Genomic DNA, 17,303 nt, shown 5'->3' with positions numbered 1-17,303 from the left:
TCACCTTATGATATCCAGTGGAAACAACCACTTTACAATAGTGCATCTAACTCCTTTTAAGGGGGGGGGTTTTAGAAGGATTACATTTATCCTATCCTAGGTATTCCTTAAAGAAGGTGGGGTTTCAGGTGTCTCCGGAAAGGTGGTGATTGACTCCGCTGACCTGGCGTCGTGAGGGAGTTTTGTTCCACATTGGGGTCCATGAAGCAGCAGCGAACAGTTTTGACTGCAGCTGAGCGGGAATGTACTTCCTCAGAGGTAGGCAGGCCGAGCGAGGCACAGAGGTGGAATGAACGCAGTGCCCTTGTTTGGGGTGTAAGGGCCTGATCAGAGCCTGAAGGTACGGAGGTGCCATTCCCCTCACATGCTCCGTGGCAAAGCACCATGGTCTTGTAGGATGCGAGCTTCAACAGGAAGCCAGTGGAGAGAGCGGCGAGGAGCGGGGATGACGTCAGAGACGAGTAAAACTTGGGAAAGTTTGAAGCAGCCAGACGGGCTGCGCGCGCTTCTGGGATCGGAGATATGTAGGGGTTTAAATGCACAGGCAGCGCGAGAAACCCAGCCAACCAGCTGAGTGCCAGTAAATCACAGACGGCGGAAGATGGAGACCATGTGTGGAATTCAGGGACCTGCGCCGGCGTTCCGCTGTGAGGGCAGGGTCGTCACTCTGCGAATGTTGTCTAGAGAGACATGAGAGCCTACGGACACGGGGTCACCGCCTTTGATGTTTAGTTTGAAGATCACGATACAAGTTGCTGTTGTGCGAGGATTCACCCAAGCGTTCTTAGCACGTCTGGGAGGAGGACGACAATTGGAAGTGTGTCATAGCTCGTGATGGCGAAGATCATGGAACGGGCAAGTCCCTGTTCCACCGGGAAGGCAAGAACGTAAGCGCTCCGTCTTGCCGAAGGTCTTCAGCTCTTGAGGTTGGTTGAATACCGTCATCTCCAACACTGATATGTCTGCCAGGAGCAGTGCGAGCATGCGATGTCAACCGAATGCCTGAGATAGAGGGAAAGAGATAAGAGATTAAATTGCATAAGTGTCGTCTGCATAGCCAGACGTAAGAAAGCAATGTAACCATGTGAGGGAGCTATGACCGAGAGCCAAGTGGACTTGGTGGTATTAGCGAGAATACGGAGACGGCCTAGGAACAATCAGAGACCTCTGGGGGACCACCCAAGTGGTGAAGGAGCACAGCTGGTGCGGGAGAGCAGAAGACAGATTCTCGCCACAGCCACCTGGTAGGAGCTGTTGACCCTGTCAGAGTGTCAAGGACCAATCCAAGCAATGATGGCCGCGCCGGCATGATGCCCCCACGGCCGTCCGAGAAGAGGGTGCAGGAGAGCGAACGATCTGATGGTTCGCAGCCAGATCACTCAAAGGGCAGCCGAAAGGTCGTAGAACGATGAGAAGCCAGAGGAGAGCTAGGAGTTAGCTTTAAGCAGGATGCCGGAGCGCCTCCGTGACCACAGCAGGAAGAGACGCAGTGCTGCAGTTGAATGAGACTAGTCTTAACGAAGACCTGAGCTCGATTTGGAATCAAGAAGTTCATCTAACGGAGAGAGATTATAGCAGAGAGCTGGCACAAGGGACGGGCAGCGGTTCCAACGCAGTTTTGACGAGAAAAGACAAGAAGAGGATACTGGGTCTGGTAGTTGTTTCGACCATTCGGAGGGGATCCGAAGTTGTAAGGTGTTTTCAGATAAGGGGTGTCCGCAAACTTCTCGCTCTCTGAAAGTACGGAAGGGACGTAGCCAGCGTCAAGGATGAGTTTGATGAGGCTCGAGGTGGAAAGGTTAAGGGAGAAAGGTTCTTCCGGGAAAATTGTCTGAGAAACGAGAGGGGAGGCATAGGTCAAAGCGGGGCAGAGGCTTGTTGGGTGGCTGCACCGGCTGTTCCCACACAAGATGCCAAGAATTCTCTATCTGAGAGAGAGAGTGGGAGGAAAAGGAGGGTCAAAAGCTACAGGAGCGGGTTAGCGGGGGGCAGTGTGAGCGCAGGAGACCAGCTGGTGTCGGTTTGCACCTTAGCAAAACGTACGAAGCGATGCTGGATGTCCCGTCATACCTTCTTTTCAAAATGGTTGACGAAGTCATCACCACGAGAGGGAAGGAGGGGGGAGAGGGGGAGAGATTCGGAGGGAAGGAGAGGTGCAGAAGAGCTTCCTAGGCGTTAGTAGGCAGGATGCTTTTGGATATTTAGTAGTGGCGTAGAAATTGGGTCTTAGCCAGCATGAGACAGAAGAGGAGGAATGTAATGAGAGAAGGGACGTGAAAAGGATGGCCAGAGTCGCGCAGGGAGGCGAGTTTTCTCCCTCGCATTTACCGCTCGGCTGCCCGGAGCCTTGTTTCTGTGAGCTCGCAATGAGTCCGTCGAGCCACCGGAGCAGGAGCGGGAGGACCGAAGTCCGGGCCTGGCAGGAAGTAGGGACATAGAGAGTGTCAAGGCATGCAGAATAGGAGAAGACGAAGAGGAGTGGTTTGAAGGAGGCCAGAGATCAGGAGATGAGGTTCGGAGAGAGGTTTGAGCAGAGGGAAAGAGAGATGATAGAATGGAAAGAGGAGAGAGTACGGGGGAGAGAGAGCGGAAGGTTGGGACGGATCTCGCGGATAACCATCCCGAGTAGGGGCACAGTGTGGCAAGTGTTGGATTGAGACGGAGGAGGGGAAAGAAGGAATACAACGGTGAGTGGTCGGAGACTTGGCAGGGGAGTTGGCAATGAGATTAGTGGGGGTCACGAACAGGGGCATTTCTAGTAGAAGATGCAGGGTTCAAAGACCCTTGACTTTTTTTTTTTTTTTTTTTTTTTGTTTTCTAACTTAAAAGATTTTGCTGCGAAGAGGACAGACAGATCAGTAGATCCACTTGCTTTTGGTGACCTCCATATGTAGGCTTTGTTTTTGGGTCACAGGTTCAGGAAACAGCTGAAGAATTACAAAATTTACCTTGGAGCTAACTATTGCAAAATGAGCACGCTGGTGATTTGAAAAACGTGTCAGTTCCAATCGATCAATATAATAATAATTAAACCACCATGGGACCACGCAGCCGTCATAACCGCACTCAAGGGAAGGAGACGCGTTTCTATCTCCTAGAGGGATGAACGTTAACTTGGTCGCGACAGAGATGTGCAAATCCAATCCCAGAACCAGCAGCAAGGGACCTTGTGGAAGATGCTGGGCACGGAAATCAAGTGTACAAAAGGGTATCTAGATCCACAGTAAAAGACGAACGGTCCTATAATCGACATAACCTGGAAGAAGGCTGGCTCAGCAAGAAGAAGCCGACACTGCTCCCAAAACCGCCATAACTAAAAGCCCAGCACTGACCGGTTTGCAACTGCACATGGGGACGCACAAGGATCGTACTTTTGGAGAAATGATCCTCTTGGTCCGATTTGAAACAAGAAATAGGAACTGTTTGGCATAATGTCTAGACATCGTATGTTTGGAGGAAAAGGGAGGCTCTTGCAGCCGAAGAAACACCATTTCCCAGGCCGTGAAAGCGACGGGACGTTGGCAGCCTCATTGTGTGGGGTGCTTCTGCTGCAGGAGGGAGACCTGAGTGCACTTCACAAAATCGATTGGGCATTCATTACGGCAGGACAAATTGTATGTGGAATATATCTGAAACATCAAGTCAGGAAGTTAAAAGCCTCATGGTCGCAACAATGGGCTTCTTCCCAAATGGACAATGACCCCAAGCAATCTACTTCCAAAGTTGTGGACAAAATGGCTTTAAGGACAACAAAGTCGAGGTTATTTTTGGATGAGCATCACAAAGCCCTCGACCTCAAAATCCGTATAGAAAATTCGTGTGTGTAGATAACTTGAAAAGCGCGTGTGCGAGGCAAGGAGGCTACAAACCTGACTCAGTTTACACCAGCCTCTGTCAGGAGGAATGGGCCAAATACCCAATTTATTGTGGAAGCTTGTAGAAGGGCTACACACCGAGACGTGTTGACCCAGTTAAACAATCTTAAATGCAAATGCTATACCAATACTCTGAGTGTAGTAATAATTCTGACCCACTGGGAATGTGATGAAAGAAGATAAAAGCTGAAATAATTAAGTGGTCTCTCTCTACTATTAATTCTCGACATTTCGACACTTCTCTGAAGCATAATAAAGTGGTGACTCAATCTAAACTAGCCCTAGACAGAGGGAATTTTTACTAGAGTCTAAAACGTCCAGGAATTGTGAAAAACTGAGTTTCGTAATAAAGCATCTTGCGCATAAGGGTGTATGACATCTTTCCAACTGTCAAAAGCTGTATAGATACCATACACACTATTTTGAAGCCCAGAATCTTACCTGTGGAGCTTAGGCACCACTGTTCACATAAGGCCTCGTGCGTTCAGGTAGGGATCCAGATACAAGAATGGCTATTTGGCGTGAGGAGTAGAGCTCAGAACTGTTAGCTTGATGGTAGCGACACAGAGTAACTGACGCCGGAGTGGGAACATCTGAACACACGCATACCACCACAGACAGAGACCAAAAAAAGGGGGAGAGAGGAGACAGAGAAAGAATAAGAGAGAGATGCATTTCGAATATATAATCTGCAAACAGGTAACTATGGTCTGTTCCAGAGTTGGATACAAGTATCTTAAGTTGCAAACCATAGACATATTTTGTGTATTTCAGTCGTCTGCTAGCAGAGCCCGTTACCCTTGGAGCCCCTCCGTCAGCATCGCCTGTTGGTGGACCACACTGAGATCAGGGTAGCGCAGCAATCTCTTGCTGTGGCGGGGCTTGTAAAGCTGGGGGGGCCCTGTTCCTCCTTGGGGAGGGTTCGGATCTAGAAGTGGAGTGGGTGATTACAATTAGGAAAACGATTATGACACGTACTCCAAAAGGTATCGGACTGCTCACATTTAAAAAGCTGTTGAAATTCAATTTCACTTCTCAACTTCTCCTCACTTGCAGTGAGCTTTGGAATAGGTACCACCACCAAAATATTTCAAGGATCCACGTAACCTTGTGTCCTATTTGATAGTCGGGCCAGGGTCTTGAACGGTTGACGCTGGCAGGCAAGGCCTCTCTGGTACCGGAGGGATCCTTCATAAGGGCTGGGTGGTTACGGATTAACAGGCTTGCTTTACTCACCTTTAAACACAGCACAGATGACAGGGAAGTTAAGAAGTAGATGGGGGCTTCATTTTTCAAGAACATTTCCAGCGCTTGCAAAGTTCAATTGTACAAACTATATGCCAATGTCTACTTTTCATGTTGAATCATTGAGGCAAGCTCTTTTTATAAAGCTGTTAGTCTGGACTCCGTCGATGATCATGCGACGGTGGGCCAAGGGTAGCAGCAGGTTTCTGGGGGTGAGGGGGGGCGCACTGTTACAGGGAATCAACCCCCGCGTACCAGACAGCCATAGAAGGCACTATCAGATCAAATGCTGGGGAGAGGGAGGAGGAAGAGAGTGGGGGGCTTTTAAACAATACATATAACTGACTATTCTGAGGACTTAACTTTAAATTGAGGAGTGAGGAAGGCCAGTCGCAGCAGTCAGGTGTGGTGTGTGCTGTGTGTGTGTGTGTGTGTGGTGTGTGGTGGTGTGCTGTGGGTGTGTGTGTGTAGCTCCTCAACCAGGGGGGTTAGCAGCACTAACGTTGTCCCAGTTGTTGAGGCCCTCTTCTCCATCAAGGGCTGAGGGTTATCTTCCTCTGCTCTCTTATGCAGCTGAACTACACGTGGCCCGTGAGCACCGCTACCCCTGCAGGATGAGAGGTGGGGAACAGTCCCATATACAACAACAGAACAGCTGCAGCTCAAATTCCCAGGAAAGTCTAGCATTGTGACTGACCGGGGTTCGAACCCTGATCTCCTACAGGTAACCCCCGACTATCAGCCACTGAGCTGAAGGCAGCAAATTCTTCCAGATGCTGTCCACTCATTCAAGCGAGATGGTTCCAAAACTACCTCCCTAACACGACCAATGTTAATGCTTATAAGCTCATAAAGAAAACATGTGAACTGAATGTCGTGGTGTCCGTACCTTTTAGCGTTGCAGCAGCACATAGAGGACCGTGGTCCAGGGTCGGTTTGGGCTCGTCCACTGTAAGGCTTCAGAACAGAAACTGGTGCTGAGTAGAGAGAGAGAGAGACGGAGAGGAGAGAAAGAGAGAAGAGAACGCCGAGAGAGGGGGTTGAAGCTGTTGAGAGCAGTCAGGATCATCAAACTGATATTACGATTCAAGTTCAGGACTTTTCAGGGCCGAATCACACCAACCAAAGACCCCAGGGTAACAAGAACAGGACGGTTAAGAGGTCACTGTAAACTGGGGAGGGAGAAGCAGTTTACAGTAGCAGGCTAGCAGCCACAGTAAAAACAAAAACACACTGCAATATAGTGAGTTCTCTGTTGCTCCCGGACGGTAACCATGCTGCGCTTGATTCCCCTCCTCCAACAGTGCCAGGGTGTCACACAAAATGACTATCACTGAAAGCAGCCATCTGACAGAGGCAACATGAGCAGAAGCGACAACCCAGCTCAAGCTACGCGATAAGAACTTACCATCATGTGGGCCAAGAACAGAGCTACCAGCGCACGAAGTAGAGACAGAAACAACACAACCCTTAGGAAGGAAATAGCAATAGTCACCCTCCCTGACTCCATACAGATATAAGGATCCTGCGTGGCCAAGCTCTTCGTACAATAATAGGTTTTAGTTCCAATGCTGAATGCACCAATTTGTAAGTCGCTCTGGATAAGAGCGTCTGCTAAATGACTTAAATGTAAATGTAAAATCTGCAGAGCTGGGATGGTTGTATCCCCCATATATATGTATATAACATTCTATCGGTTGCAAGAATTTGGTATGATCATTTAAATAGAAAACTATTTTGTTTGTTTTGAATCTGGCGTCGTTGTGCCATGGAATTGGAAATCTCTTCCCAGCTATTTGCATCCTGTATGGCACAGCTGTCAATTTTTTGGTATTTAAATGAAATATAGTTCAAATAGTATTGGTTTTCTTTAAAATACTTGATCTGTGCTTGATTGAGCTTGTCTGGCTAGCTCAATGTAACCAATGGAATAGTGCAAACCCCGCCCATTCAGCACTTCAGACAAGCTCAATCAAACGATCCAAGTATTTTAAAGACAGGCTGCTTCCATCCCAGTGAGTGTCTGTGTGTATGTAAGGGTGGGCATTGTAATAGCAAGATGATCAATTTCAGTATATATTCTAATTAAATACTCTACCGTTGGTGTGTCTAGTGTCTACTCAGGTCACCAGTCCATCCTGATCCCTCCTATGGAGTTGGAGGTGTCCTTGCCTCTGTGGCTGAGCACCCTGAGCCAGTACAAGATCAGAGACACCTTCTGTTCCTACTCTGTCATGGAGCTCTGCACCAAGGGCCTGGGAACGCAGACTGACGCACTCAAGGTGAGGGACACACACACTTACCCTTTTCCACACTACTGAGCTGAGCCAAGCCAAGTTGAGCTGTACTGATGAGGCCCTGGTTACAAATCCACCATAGTTGTTGAAACCGTGCTGGAAAGGACAATATGAAAAATAAAACGACCTGAGCCAGAATATTACAGTTTGGGTCATGAAAGGATACTTCTTAACCCCCACATGCATCAGTGGCTGAATGTGTGTATTTTCGTATTGCAATGTGACCAATACATAACCATGTGTATGTGACAAATACAATGTGATTTGACCTGTAATGTGTTTATATTTCCAGGCGCGGGGTGTGAACCTGTCGTGTGTGAGGAGCTGTGTGGTGATAGCAGAGGAGCGTCCCCGGCTGGCACTGACCCAGTCCTTCTCCAAGCTGTTTAAAGACCTGGGTCTCTCCCCCCGCGCGGTCAGCACAGCCTTCGGATCCAGGGTCAACCTAGCCATCTGCCTACAGGTGGGCCCCAGCACACACTCTCTCTCTCTGGCTCTCCCCAGCTTTTGATGTCTAACCCTCTCTCTCTCTCTAGTGCTCTCTATCTCCATGTACCTTCTTTCCTTCATTTTCTCTCTTTCTCTCCCTCCCTCTCTCTTTCTTTGAACTTCACCCCTGTCTCACACAACCACTCATTAGACTAAATATATAACCCCACACCTACTAATTTACTGCGTCATTAGGTCTAGTTACAGGGGTTAACCTCAGGTAAACATGCAGCTTAAAATCCTCTCTGTTTCTGTGCTAGGGAACTGCTGGACCAGACCCCTCCACCGTCTATGTAGACATGAAGTCCCTCCGCCATGACAGGTAAGACGAGGCATAGCTGACATTTACGAGAGCTCAGATGTTTTAACTGGTCAGGTCACGTTGACAGGAAAAACATGTGGCCTACACTGCAGAGCCAGAGACCATAGTAGAATGCAATTTACTAGTGTTGTATTTCACTTTGTGTCGGAGACATTGTTAGTCTCATTCCCTGTCTGTCTTGTCCGTGTCTCTTCCAGGGTGAGGTTGGTGGAGCGAGGTGCCCCCCAGAGTCTTTCCCTCATGGAGTCAGGCACTGTAAGTATCCCCGGGGTTTCTGACAGTATGTGGCTGTATCACTGTTGATCAGGGTAGCTAAGTGGTCAGGTTACACATGCTGTCCTGTCATCATGTTCAGTCATCGAGCTGCTGTACTGAAGAACCAGTGGACTTGTTCAAAAACATTGTTGAGATTGATGAAACTGTGGGGTTGTCTGTTAACCCTAACCGAAACCTCTTGTCTCCAGATTCTTCCAGGGGTGAGGGTGATCATCGTGAACCCGGAGACCAGGGGACCGCTGGGGGATTCCCATCTTGGAGAGGTGAGTTGGCAGACGGACACTAGAGTTGAAGGCATGGCAGCGTTGAGGAATGGCTGAAAATGGTGTTATCGCACAGAGTTATTGCATTGAGTATTGCACAGAGGATTCCACCCAGTTTCTTGTCCTTTTTTTTAAACGAATCCACTATCCGTTCAAATCCCATCCCCCATTTCCTTGCCTTTCACTTTGCTTTCTTTTTTCTACCTCCTTTGCATATTTCCCTCTCCCTCTCTCTGTTTAGATCTGGGTTCAGAGTCCCCACAGTTCCAGTGGCTACTACACCATCTATGGAGAGGAGAGCTTGCAGGCGGACCACTTCAACACACGGCTGAGCTTCGGGGAGCCCCACACCCTGTGGGCCAGGACGGGATACCTGGGCTTTGTCAAGAGGACCGAGCTACTGGGGTCCACCGGAGGTTAAGGACCCTTCTAATGTAACCATCCTAGCATTGAGCATGTTATGGACTCTGCCAAGTTAGATATCCTTCTTGGGATTGTGGCGATTCTCACCCTGGGCGTCGGTTGCTACACTAAACCAATCTGAGAAGTTCGACTTAGTCATGCAAGGCGTGATTAGTCAGTTGATTGATCATTCAGTTATGCAGACGAAAGGATTATAGCGCTTTCCAACCAGAACCATCTTTTCCACCCCCCTTCTTAGATCGGCATGACGCCCTGTTTGTGGTGGGCCAGTTGGATGAGACGTTGGAGCTCAGGGGGCTTCGCTACCACCCCATCGACATCGAGACCTCTGTGTCCCGGGCACACCGCAGCATCGCTGAGAGGTACGATACACACCGGTCTGTTCTGTTGTCTGCTCAGACACACACGGTAAATGCATGCTGACGGGTGTTGTCACACACAGTGCCTACATGCTTCACTGAGTGTGTATACTGTGTATATACACACCGCAGAATCACTGAGAGGTAAGATGGGTGCACACATACATGCATGTGCACAGCGTGCAGCACTATGAATACAGACTCATGTATAGCTGCTGTCTCTGGGTGGCACCAATAGCACACACAGTTCAATTTCAATGAATGGGCTGAATGTGATTGTGGTGACTGTTTGTGGCTGTCTCTTGTCTGAGAACGAGTTACACCGATTGGATTATGCACACAGGTGAAAGTTAGGATCCCGAAGCTGTAACTCGCACTGTTTTGAAGCTGAGTGTTGTACCTGATGTGTGACTGTTGTGGTCGCCGTCTCACTTGTCTCCCAGAGCTGTGTTTGACAGTGACATATATTTTTGCTATAAACCCACAATACCATGCTCTAAGCCAGTGGTTCTCAAAGTGGGCGTCGCAACCCCCCTCAAGGAGGTTTTGGGGGGTCGCGAGTGTGAATACATATTTTTCATACACTACCGTTCAGAAGTTTGGGGTCACTTAGAAATGTCCTTGTTTTTGAAAGAAAAGCAAATTTTTGTCGATTTAAAATAACATCAAATTAATCAGAAATACAGTGTAGACATTGTTAATGTTGTAAATGACAATTGCAGCTGGAAACGGTATATCTTTTATGGAATATCTACATAGGTGTACAGAGGCCCATTATCAGCAACCATCACTCCTGTGTTCCAATGGCTAATTGATCATTAGAAAACCCTTTTTGCAATTGTTAGCATAGCTGAAACCTGTTGTCCTGATTAAAGAAGCAATAAAACTGGCCAGAATAGAAAGAGGAGTGGGAGGCCCCGGGGCACAACTGAGCAAGAGGACAGATACACAACTAGTCTAAAGAAGGCCAGTTTTATTGCTTCTTTAATCAGAACCACAGTTTTCAGCTGTGCTAACATCATTTCAAAAGGGTTTTCTAATGATGAATTAGCCTTTTAAAATGATAAACTTGGATTAGCTAACACAACGTGCCATTGGAACACAGGAGTGATGGTTGCTGATAATGGGCCTCTGTACGCCTATGTAGATATTCCATTAAAAATCAGCCGTTTCCAGCAACAATAGTCATTTACAACATTAACAATGTCTACACTGTATTTCTGATCAATTTGATGTTATTTTAATGGACGAAAAATGTGCTTTTCTTTCAAAAACAAGGACATTTCTAAGTGACCCCAAACTTTTGAACGGTAGTGTATGTTAATGGGCTACATATAGCCTGCCATTTATATTTTATCTACCTTTGCATGTATGATCTGGTTTCTAATATAGGCCTATGTTATTGTACTAAATGATTGTCTCAAAAACATCTCATCTGTGCCTCAGAACCAAAACGTTACGCATCTTGATTGTTGACCAATGACAGACATCAGCATTGGCGCGCACATTGGTGTAAAGTACTAAAGTAAAAATACTTGAAAGTGCTACTTAAGTCGTTTTTTGGGGTACCTTTACTATTTATATTTTGGGCAACTTTTACTTTTACTTCACTACATTCCTAAATAAAATAATGTACTTTTTACTCCATACATTTTCCCTGACACCCAAAAGTACTCGTTACATTTTGAATGGCTAGCAGGACAGGAAAATGGCCAAATTCATGCACTTATGAATAGAACATCCCTGGTTATCCCTATTGCCTCTGATCTGGCGGACTCACTAAACACAAATGCTTTGTTTGTATGTTCTGTCTGAGTGTTGGAGTGTGCCCCTGGTTATCCGTTAATTATTATTATTTTTTTTTTAAATGGTGCTGTCTGCTTTGCTTAATATAAGCAATTTGAAATGATTTATTATGTTACTTTTAATACTTAAGTATATTTCAGCAATTACATTTACTTTTAATACTTAAATATATTTAAAACCAAATACTTTTAGACTTTTTCTCAAGTAGTATTTTACTGGGTGACTTTCACTTTTGCTTGAGTCATTTTATGTTAATAATTAAGGTATCTTTACTTTTACTCAAGTATGACAATTGGGCGGGTTTATATCCAGATTAGCTTACATAATTTTCATTGCCAGACAAAAACATAGTAGACCTACATTGATATTATCCATATAAAACACCGTTTAGAAATCTACTACAGAGGCACCTTTACCAGAGCAGTAATAGGCTACCTGCCGATTTTCATTGAGAATTTTTATGTTTCAGATAGGCCTAGTTTTGGCTACTGGCTATATGTCTAAAGATAGCTGTGCCATCGCACTGCCTTCAATATTATGGGTTGAAGATGAAACATATTCTGGCGCGTTTTATTACGGTACTGACTATCCTACCGATCCTCGACTTTGGCGATGTCATTTACAAAATAGCCTCCAACACTCTACTCGGCAAACTGGATGCAGTCTATCACAGAGCCATCCGTTTTGTCACCAAAGCCCCATATACCACCCACCACTGCGACCTGTATGCTCTCGTCGGCTGGCCCTCGCTACATATTCGTCGCCAGACCCACTGGCTCCAGGTCATCTATAAGTCTTTGCTAGGTAAAGCTCCACCTTATCTCAGCTCACTGGTCACTATAACAACACCCACATCAGCTATCTGAGCAGCTAACTGATCTCTGCAGCTGTACACAGCCCATCTGTAAATAGCCCGTCCAATCTGCCTACCTCATCCCCATATTGTTTTTATTTACTTTTTTGCTCTTTTGCACACCAGTAATTCTACTTGCACATCATCATCTGCACATCTATCACTCCAGTGTTAATTTGCTAAATTGTAATTACTTTGCTACTATGGCCTATTTATTGCCTTACCTTCTCACGCCATTTGCACACACTGTATATAGGACTCCCCACCCCCCCCCCCCTATTGTGTTATTGACTGTACGTTTGTTTATTCCATGTGTAACTCTGTGTTGTTGTTGTGTCACACTGCCTTGCTTTATTCCTTGCCAGGTCACAGTTGTAAATGAGAACTTGTTCTCAACTTCCTACTGGTTATATAAGGTGAAATTAAATACAAATAAAATAGACATTTGTGAGGAATAAAGTGCTACCCAGTTGTCAACGAGTATTTTCGGGCAGGGCGGCCCTCCTAAGTGATAGCACCACGGTTGCAGACGGAACCTGCTTTCCATCTTGTCCTGCACCTCCGCTATGTACAGATTTGCCCGTATAACTCTGGGTTCCTCTGGACTCCAGAGAAGGGACAGGATATCCCTAGTTGATATTTGGCTGCTAACATGAATGACTTTCAGCTAAAAATTTCGGTATAAAACGCAGTTTATTTTCTGGTATCTTGCGTTTTGAAAAATGCATCGGCAATTTATGGCTGTAATGACAGGCTACATTCCACAGCGATTGAGCGTGGTGTCGCAAGTTTTTTGAACTACTGCAGGTCGTGGGTCAAAAGGTTGAGAACCACTGCTTCTAACCCACTGAGCCATTGGAACCACAGTTGAATGTTAAACTTGAATAGTGACTGACTATTTGTGCATGTCTGTCTCTCTGTCTCTCAGTGCTGTGTTCACATGGACAACCTCCTGGTTGTAGTGGCTGAGCTGCCGGGTCGGAGCAGGAGGCCCTGGACTTTGGGCCTCTGGTCACAACGTAGTTCTGGAGGAGCACACCTGATCGTGGGCGTGTGGTTGTCGTGGACCCGGGCGTCATCCCCATCAACTCCCGGGGAGAGAAACAGAGGATGCACCTCCGGGGGATCGTTCCTGGCCGACCAGCTGGACCCCATCTACGTGGCCTATAACATGTGAGATGTGAGGAGGAGGGCCAAGCCCCAGACACACTGGGTGAAGGCTAACTATGGGGGTCCACTGGAGTGAAGGCTAACTATGGGGGTCCACTGGAGTGAAGACTGGCTATGGGGGTCCACTGGAGTGAAGGCTGGCTATGGGGGTCCACTGGAGTGAAGGCTGGCTATGGGGGTCCACTGGAGTGAAGGCTGGCTATGGGGTTCCACTGGAGTGAAGGCTGGCTATGGGGGTCCACTGGAGTGAAGGCTGGCTATGGGGGTCTAAGAATGAGTTGATGGACAGAGAGAGAGGCGGGGGTGTGGGATGGACTGCTCCTACTGAGAACGGACCTCTCACATTCACTCATCTGTCAGTGGGACAGTGTGGCAGAACAGGAGTGGCGATGGTGAATGGGCGTGGACTTAGTTTAGCCACCCTGTTACAGTGTCTTATGCCTAAGTGCGTGCTCTCTCTCTCTCTCTCTCTTGGCCAGAGTCTACTCTACTATGTTTATTGAGTTTTTGGGTGGGAGTGAAGCTACAGCATGTCCGTCTGCATGGGTTTGAGCTGCTTCTTACTGGTGCTTATCCAACCATTCCCCGCCTCTCTCTGACAGAGGAGGAATAGGATTGGTAACTTCTCTTTGATTGACATTTAGGTCCAGCTATCAAGGAGACGTTTGCCAATACCCTCGTCCACTGTCTCTCCCCTCTTCTCTCCCGACTGCTCCGATCAATGATTTTATCCCCAGAAATAAAGATTTTTGTGCATCTTGTTTTATAGAGGAAGACAAAAACTGTAGAGATTTGTTTAACGTCTCAATCCATTCCATGGTTTGTTTTTAGTTCAGCCTGTACCTTGCGCTCTCCTTTCTCCTGAGGGGTCCACAGTCCGTCATGTTTGTCAGGATGGAGCCAATGAGACGAGCTGGAAGCTTCCCCCCCATGCACTTTAACCTTTCCTTGTCCTTCCATAATCTGTCCTGTCTCTCCTAGCCTGGTCTCAGATCTGTTTGTGCCGTCTTGCCAACTCCTCATGTGACAATGACCGTAGGAGTTGGAAAGACAGTGCAAACAGATCTGAGACCAGGCTTTGTGTGTGTCCCAAATGGCACCCTATTGCCTATATAGTGCACATATGTCTCCTGGGTAGTCGATGTGAAACTGACTTCCTCTAACCACCATTTTTCATGATAAAATTCAGATCAACAACTATTAAAACAATACAATACCGCCAGCAAGTACAGCTCACTTCAGGCAAACAGATGCCTGCACCTCTATAGCTGCACTTACTTTGCGAGCTGCGATCGATCGGTCATCGTACATTTCTGTCCCACACATCTCTAGGTTTGTTTTAACGGCTCACTGCTATGTTACAAGCTTTCCGACTTGCTGGAAGAAATCACTTTTAAAACCCACTTTGAATTGGTATGGAACGAAAAAGGATGTGCAACAAACATATCAGCAGCAAACTGAAACGACAAAACGGACAAGCTGTTTATTTCTGGACAATATTCTAAGTCCTTGGATGTATGAGCGGGAATGACAGTGATCTCATCGATCATGTAAAGAAAAGGAACTCCTGTTTAACTGTAACGCTATTCAATGGGCTTACGGTTATATGTCTGTGCAGCCACAAGACAAGGTAAACTGGTGTAGATATTTACCTTTAAACATCTGTATTCACTATAGTGCACCATACAGTAATGAATTGTAAATAATCATTATTTAAATATCAAACAAACACAATACCGGTAATATGGAACAATTGACTTCTGATAAACTGATTATCTTATTGGCTGATATCACGGAGGCTCCTATACCCAGTCACCCAGTCAGTCAGTCGGCTGCTAGCCTCTGTCACGGGCTATCAACAAGCGAAGCCTGGCGTCCAACAAGCGAAGCCTGGCTTTCAACAAGCCAAGCCTGGCTTTCAACAAGCCAAGCCTGGCGTCCAACAAGCGAAGCCTGGCTTTCAACAAGCCAAGCCTGGCTTTCAACAAGCCAAGCCTGGCTTTCAACAAGCCAAGCCTGGCGTCCAACAAGCCAAGCCTGGCGTCCAACAAGCCAAGCCTGGCGTCCAACAAGCCAAGCCTGGCGTCCAACAAGCGAAGCCTGGCGTCCAACAAGCCAAGCCTGGCGTCCAACAAGCCAAGCCTGGCGTCCAACAAGCGAAGCCTGGCGTCCAACAAGCGAAGCCTGGCGTCCAAGGCTAGTCAATTGCTAAGCTTGTTTCTTCGTTCTGTACTGTCCATTGAGCCACAAAGGGCATCTTCAACTCTGACTAACTTCACGACGCTACATCGGGGTTATCAGGAGACTGCTGTCCTGTGGCTTTCTACTGTGTTAACATGACACGTAACATCTTCAGAAATCAACGACTTGGTGTATTACCAAAACAGTTTGCAGTGGGTATAAGATGAGAACACATTCTTGCCTTATAAAACCTGTGGAACTTTTAACATTTTTGTTTTTATTTGTCAAAGGCTTTCATTTTATTGCTGTGCTGGTGATGAATAGAAAAGGGATTGCGGAGGGTAAGGTTGAGATGTTGACTGTATAGCATAGTGTATATTTTAGAGGTCAAAAACTGTATAACTGGTGTTACTGTGTACATTGACATGATGAACTTATTCTTAATGTTGATAAAACTTGACTGATCTTTCATACTTGACAGCCAATTTCTGCATTACTGACATAAAAATAGGCTAAGTAACAAATTGCAAAATTCAAAAAAGCATCTTATGGTTTGGCAGGTGGTAACAATTTGCACTTTCCCATATCATTACTGTGTGTGTGTGTGTGTGTGTGTGTATGATCGTATGGTTTAAATGGTGACATTGTTTGTCTTTCCTTGTGCAAAAACATTTTCATTGCCCTTTTTAATTAAATGAACATCAAAATATTGAACAATATTTTAGTTCCAGATTGGGTTTTTTATGTCAAATTCACTGTACTACAATTTTTATCAGTTGATCAACCAATTTTTTTTTTATCCAAATGAGACATTATTGATTTAAATGTAATTCTAATGGTTTTTCATGCAAGATTTTATGTTCTCTTTCTCATGAACTCTTCTCTCAACGATCCTACATTAACAGCACAACTCTGTTGCAAAACGAAAGCCTTGTTTTGATTTGGAAGTAGTTTAGACTACTTGAATGACAGACAAACATTGTAATTTATAAGTCCATCTCTTGAGTGAAGTTGAAATTGAATGGTTCATAAATAAATGTATTGAACTTGGACTATTCTGTGGTATTTGGATTTTTTGCAAGTTGCTACTGTATAATTACACCTTCGCATGTTTTAAACATCTTCTCTTACAGTGGTGTGACCATAGAACTAGAATGAGTTTACCAGTCAAATTGCCACGATGAGAAGTTCCAAGCCTGTTCTACTCATTTTATTTCTATGGGTGGGACAACATGTTGCCCTGCCATGTATTCAACACACATTGGTGCTATCCAAAACTGGAAACGGTGAATAGTTGCAAAATCCATCTGCCCATGGATAAACCATCAGAATTGCAGACATTTCCTATTGATTTTTTTTCTCCACTGTACCAATTGTAGTAAAATTTAAAACAATGAAAGATGTTGTAATCTTTTAGAGTCAGTATTGAAAACCCAAAATGTACTGTACTTTTGTAGTGATAAAAACATTCTTTCAGATAAATGTTTCTTTGTTAACCTCAAGGCTTGAGGTCTGTTCACTATGCATAAACGCTATGCATCAGTGGTGCAACTCAGAAAAGAGGCATAATTATGGCCTATTTGACCAACGTTTTGTGAAGTTGTTAATGGGGATCATTTGTTTTCTATTTGGTTTAGCAAAATGAAACGATAAAAATAGGCTTTTGTCAGCACTCCTCTGGGCCCTGTTTCCCAAAAGCATCTCGCTATGTTCATCATTAGAACCATAGGATGGAAACGGTAAC

The 17,303-nt window shown here is 45.8% G+C and overlaps 1 protein-coding gene across 1 annotated transcript in view; it reads left to right on the top strand.

Moving 5' to 3' along the window:
* Nucleotides 1-16,611, top strand: part of LOC111976456 (disco-interacting protein 2 homolog B-A) — a 73,958-nt gene extending 57,347 nt beyond the window's left edge. The window contains 13 exon segments of the mRNA XM_024005292.2: nt 5,694-5,741; nt 6,017-6,071; nt 7,192-7,402; nt 7,710-7,880; nt 8,167-8,228; nt 8,426-8,483; nt 8,693-8,767; nt 9,009-9,183; nt 9,429-9,552; nt 13,137-13,150; nt 13,153-13,179; nt 13,182-13,330; nt 13,332-16,611. Coding sequence (XP_023861060.2) covers nt 5,694-5,741; nt 6,017-6,071; nt 7,192-7,402; nt 7,710-7,880; nt 8,167-8,228; nt 8,426-8,483; nt 8,693-8,767; nt 9,009-9,183; nt 9,429-9,552; nt 13,137-13,150; nt 13,153-13,179; nt 13,182-13,330; nt 13,332-13,385 — 1,223 coding nt within the window. The 3' untranslated portion in view covers nt 13,386-16,611.
* Nucleotides 16,612-17,303: the final 692 nt, after the last annotated feature.

The sequence above is a fragment of the Salvelinus sp. IW2-2015 genome, linkage group LG17, assembly GCF_002910315.2.
Source record: "Salvelinus sp. IW2-2015 linkage group LG17, ASM291031v2, whole genome shotgun sequence".
Classification (NCBI taxonomy): domain Eukaryota; kingdom Metazoa; phylum Chordata; class Actinopteri; order Salmoniformes; family Salmonidae; genus Salvelinus; species Salvelinus sp. IW2-2015.
This window is presented reverse-complemented; position numbering and strand designations above follow the sequence as displayed.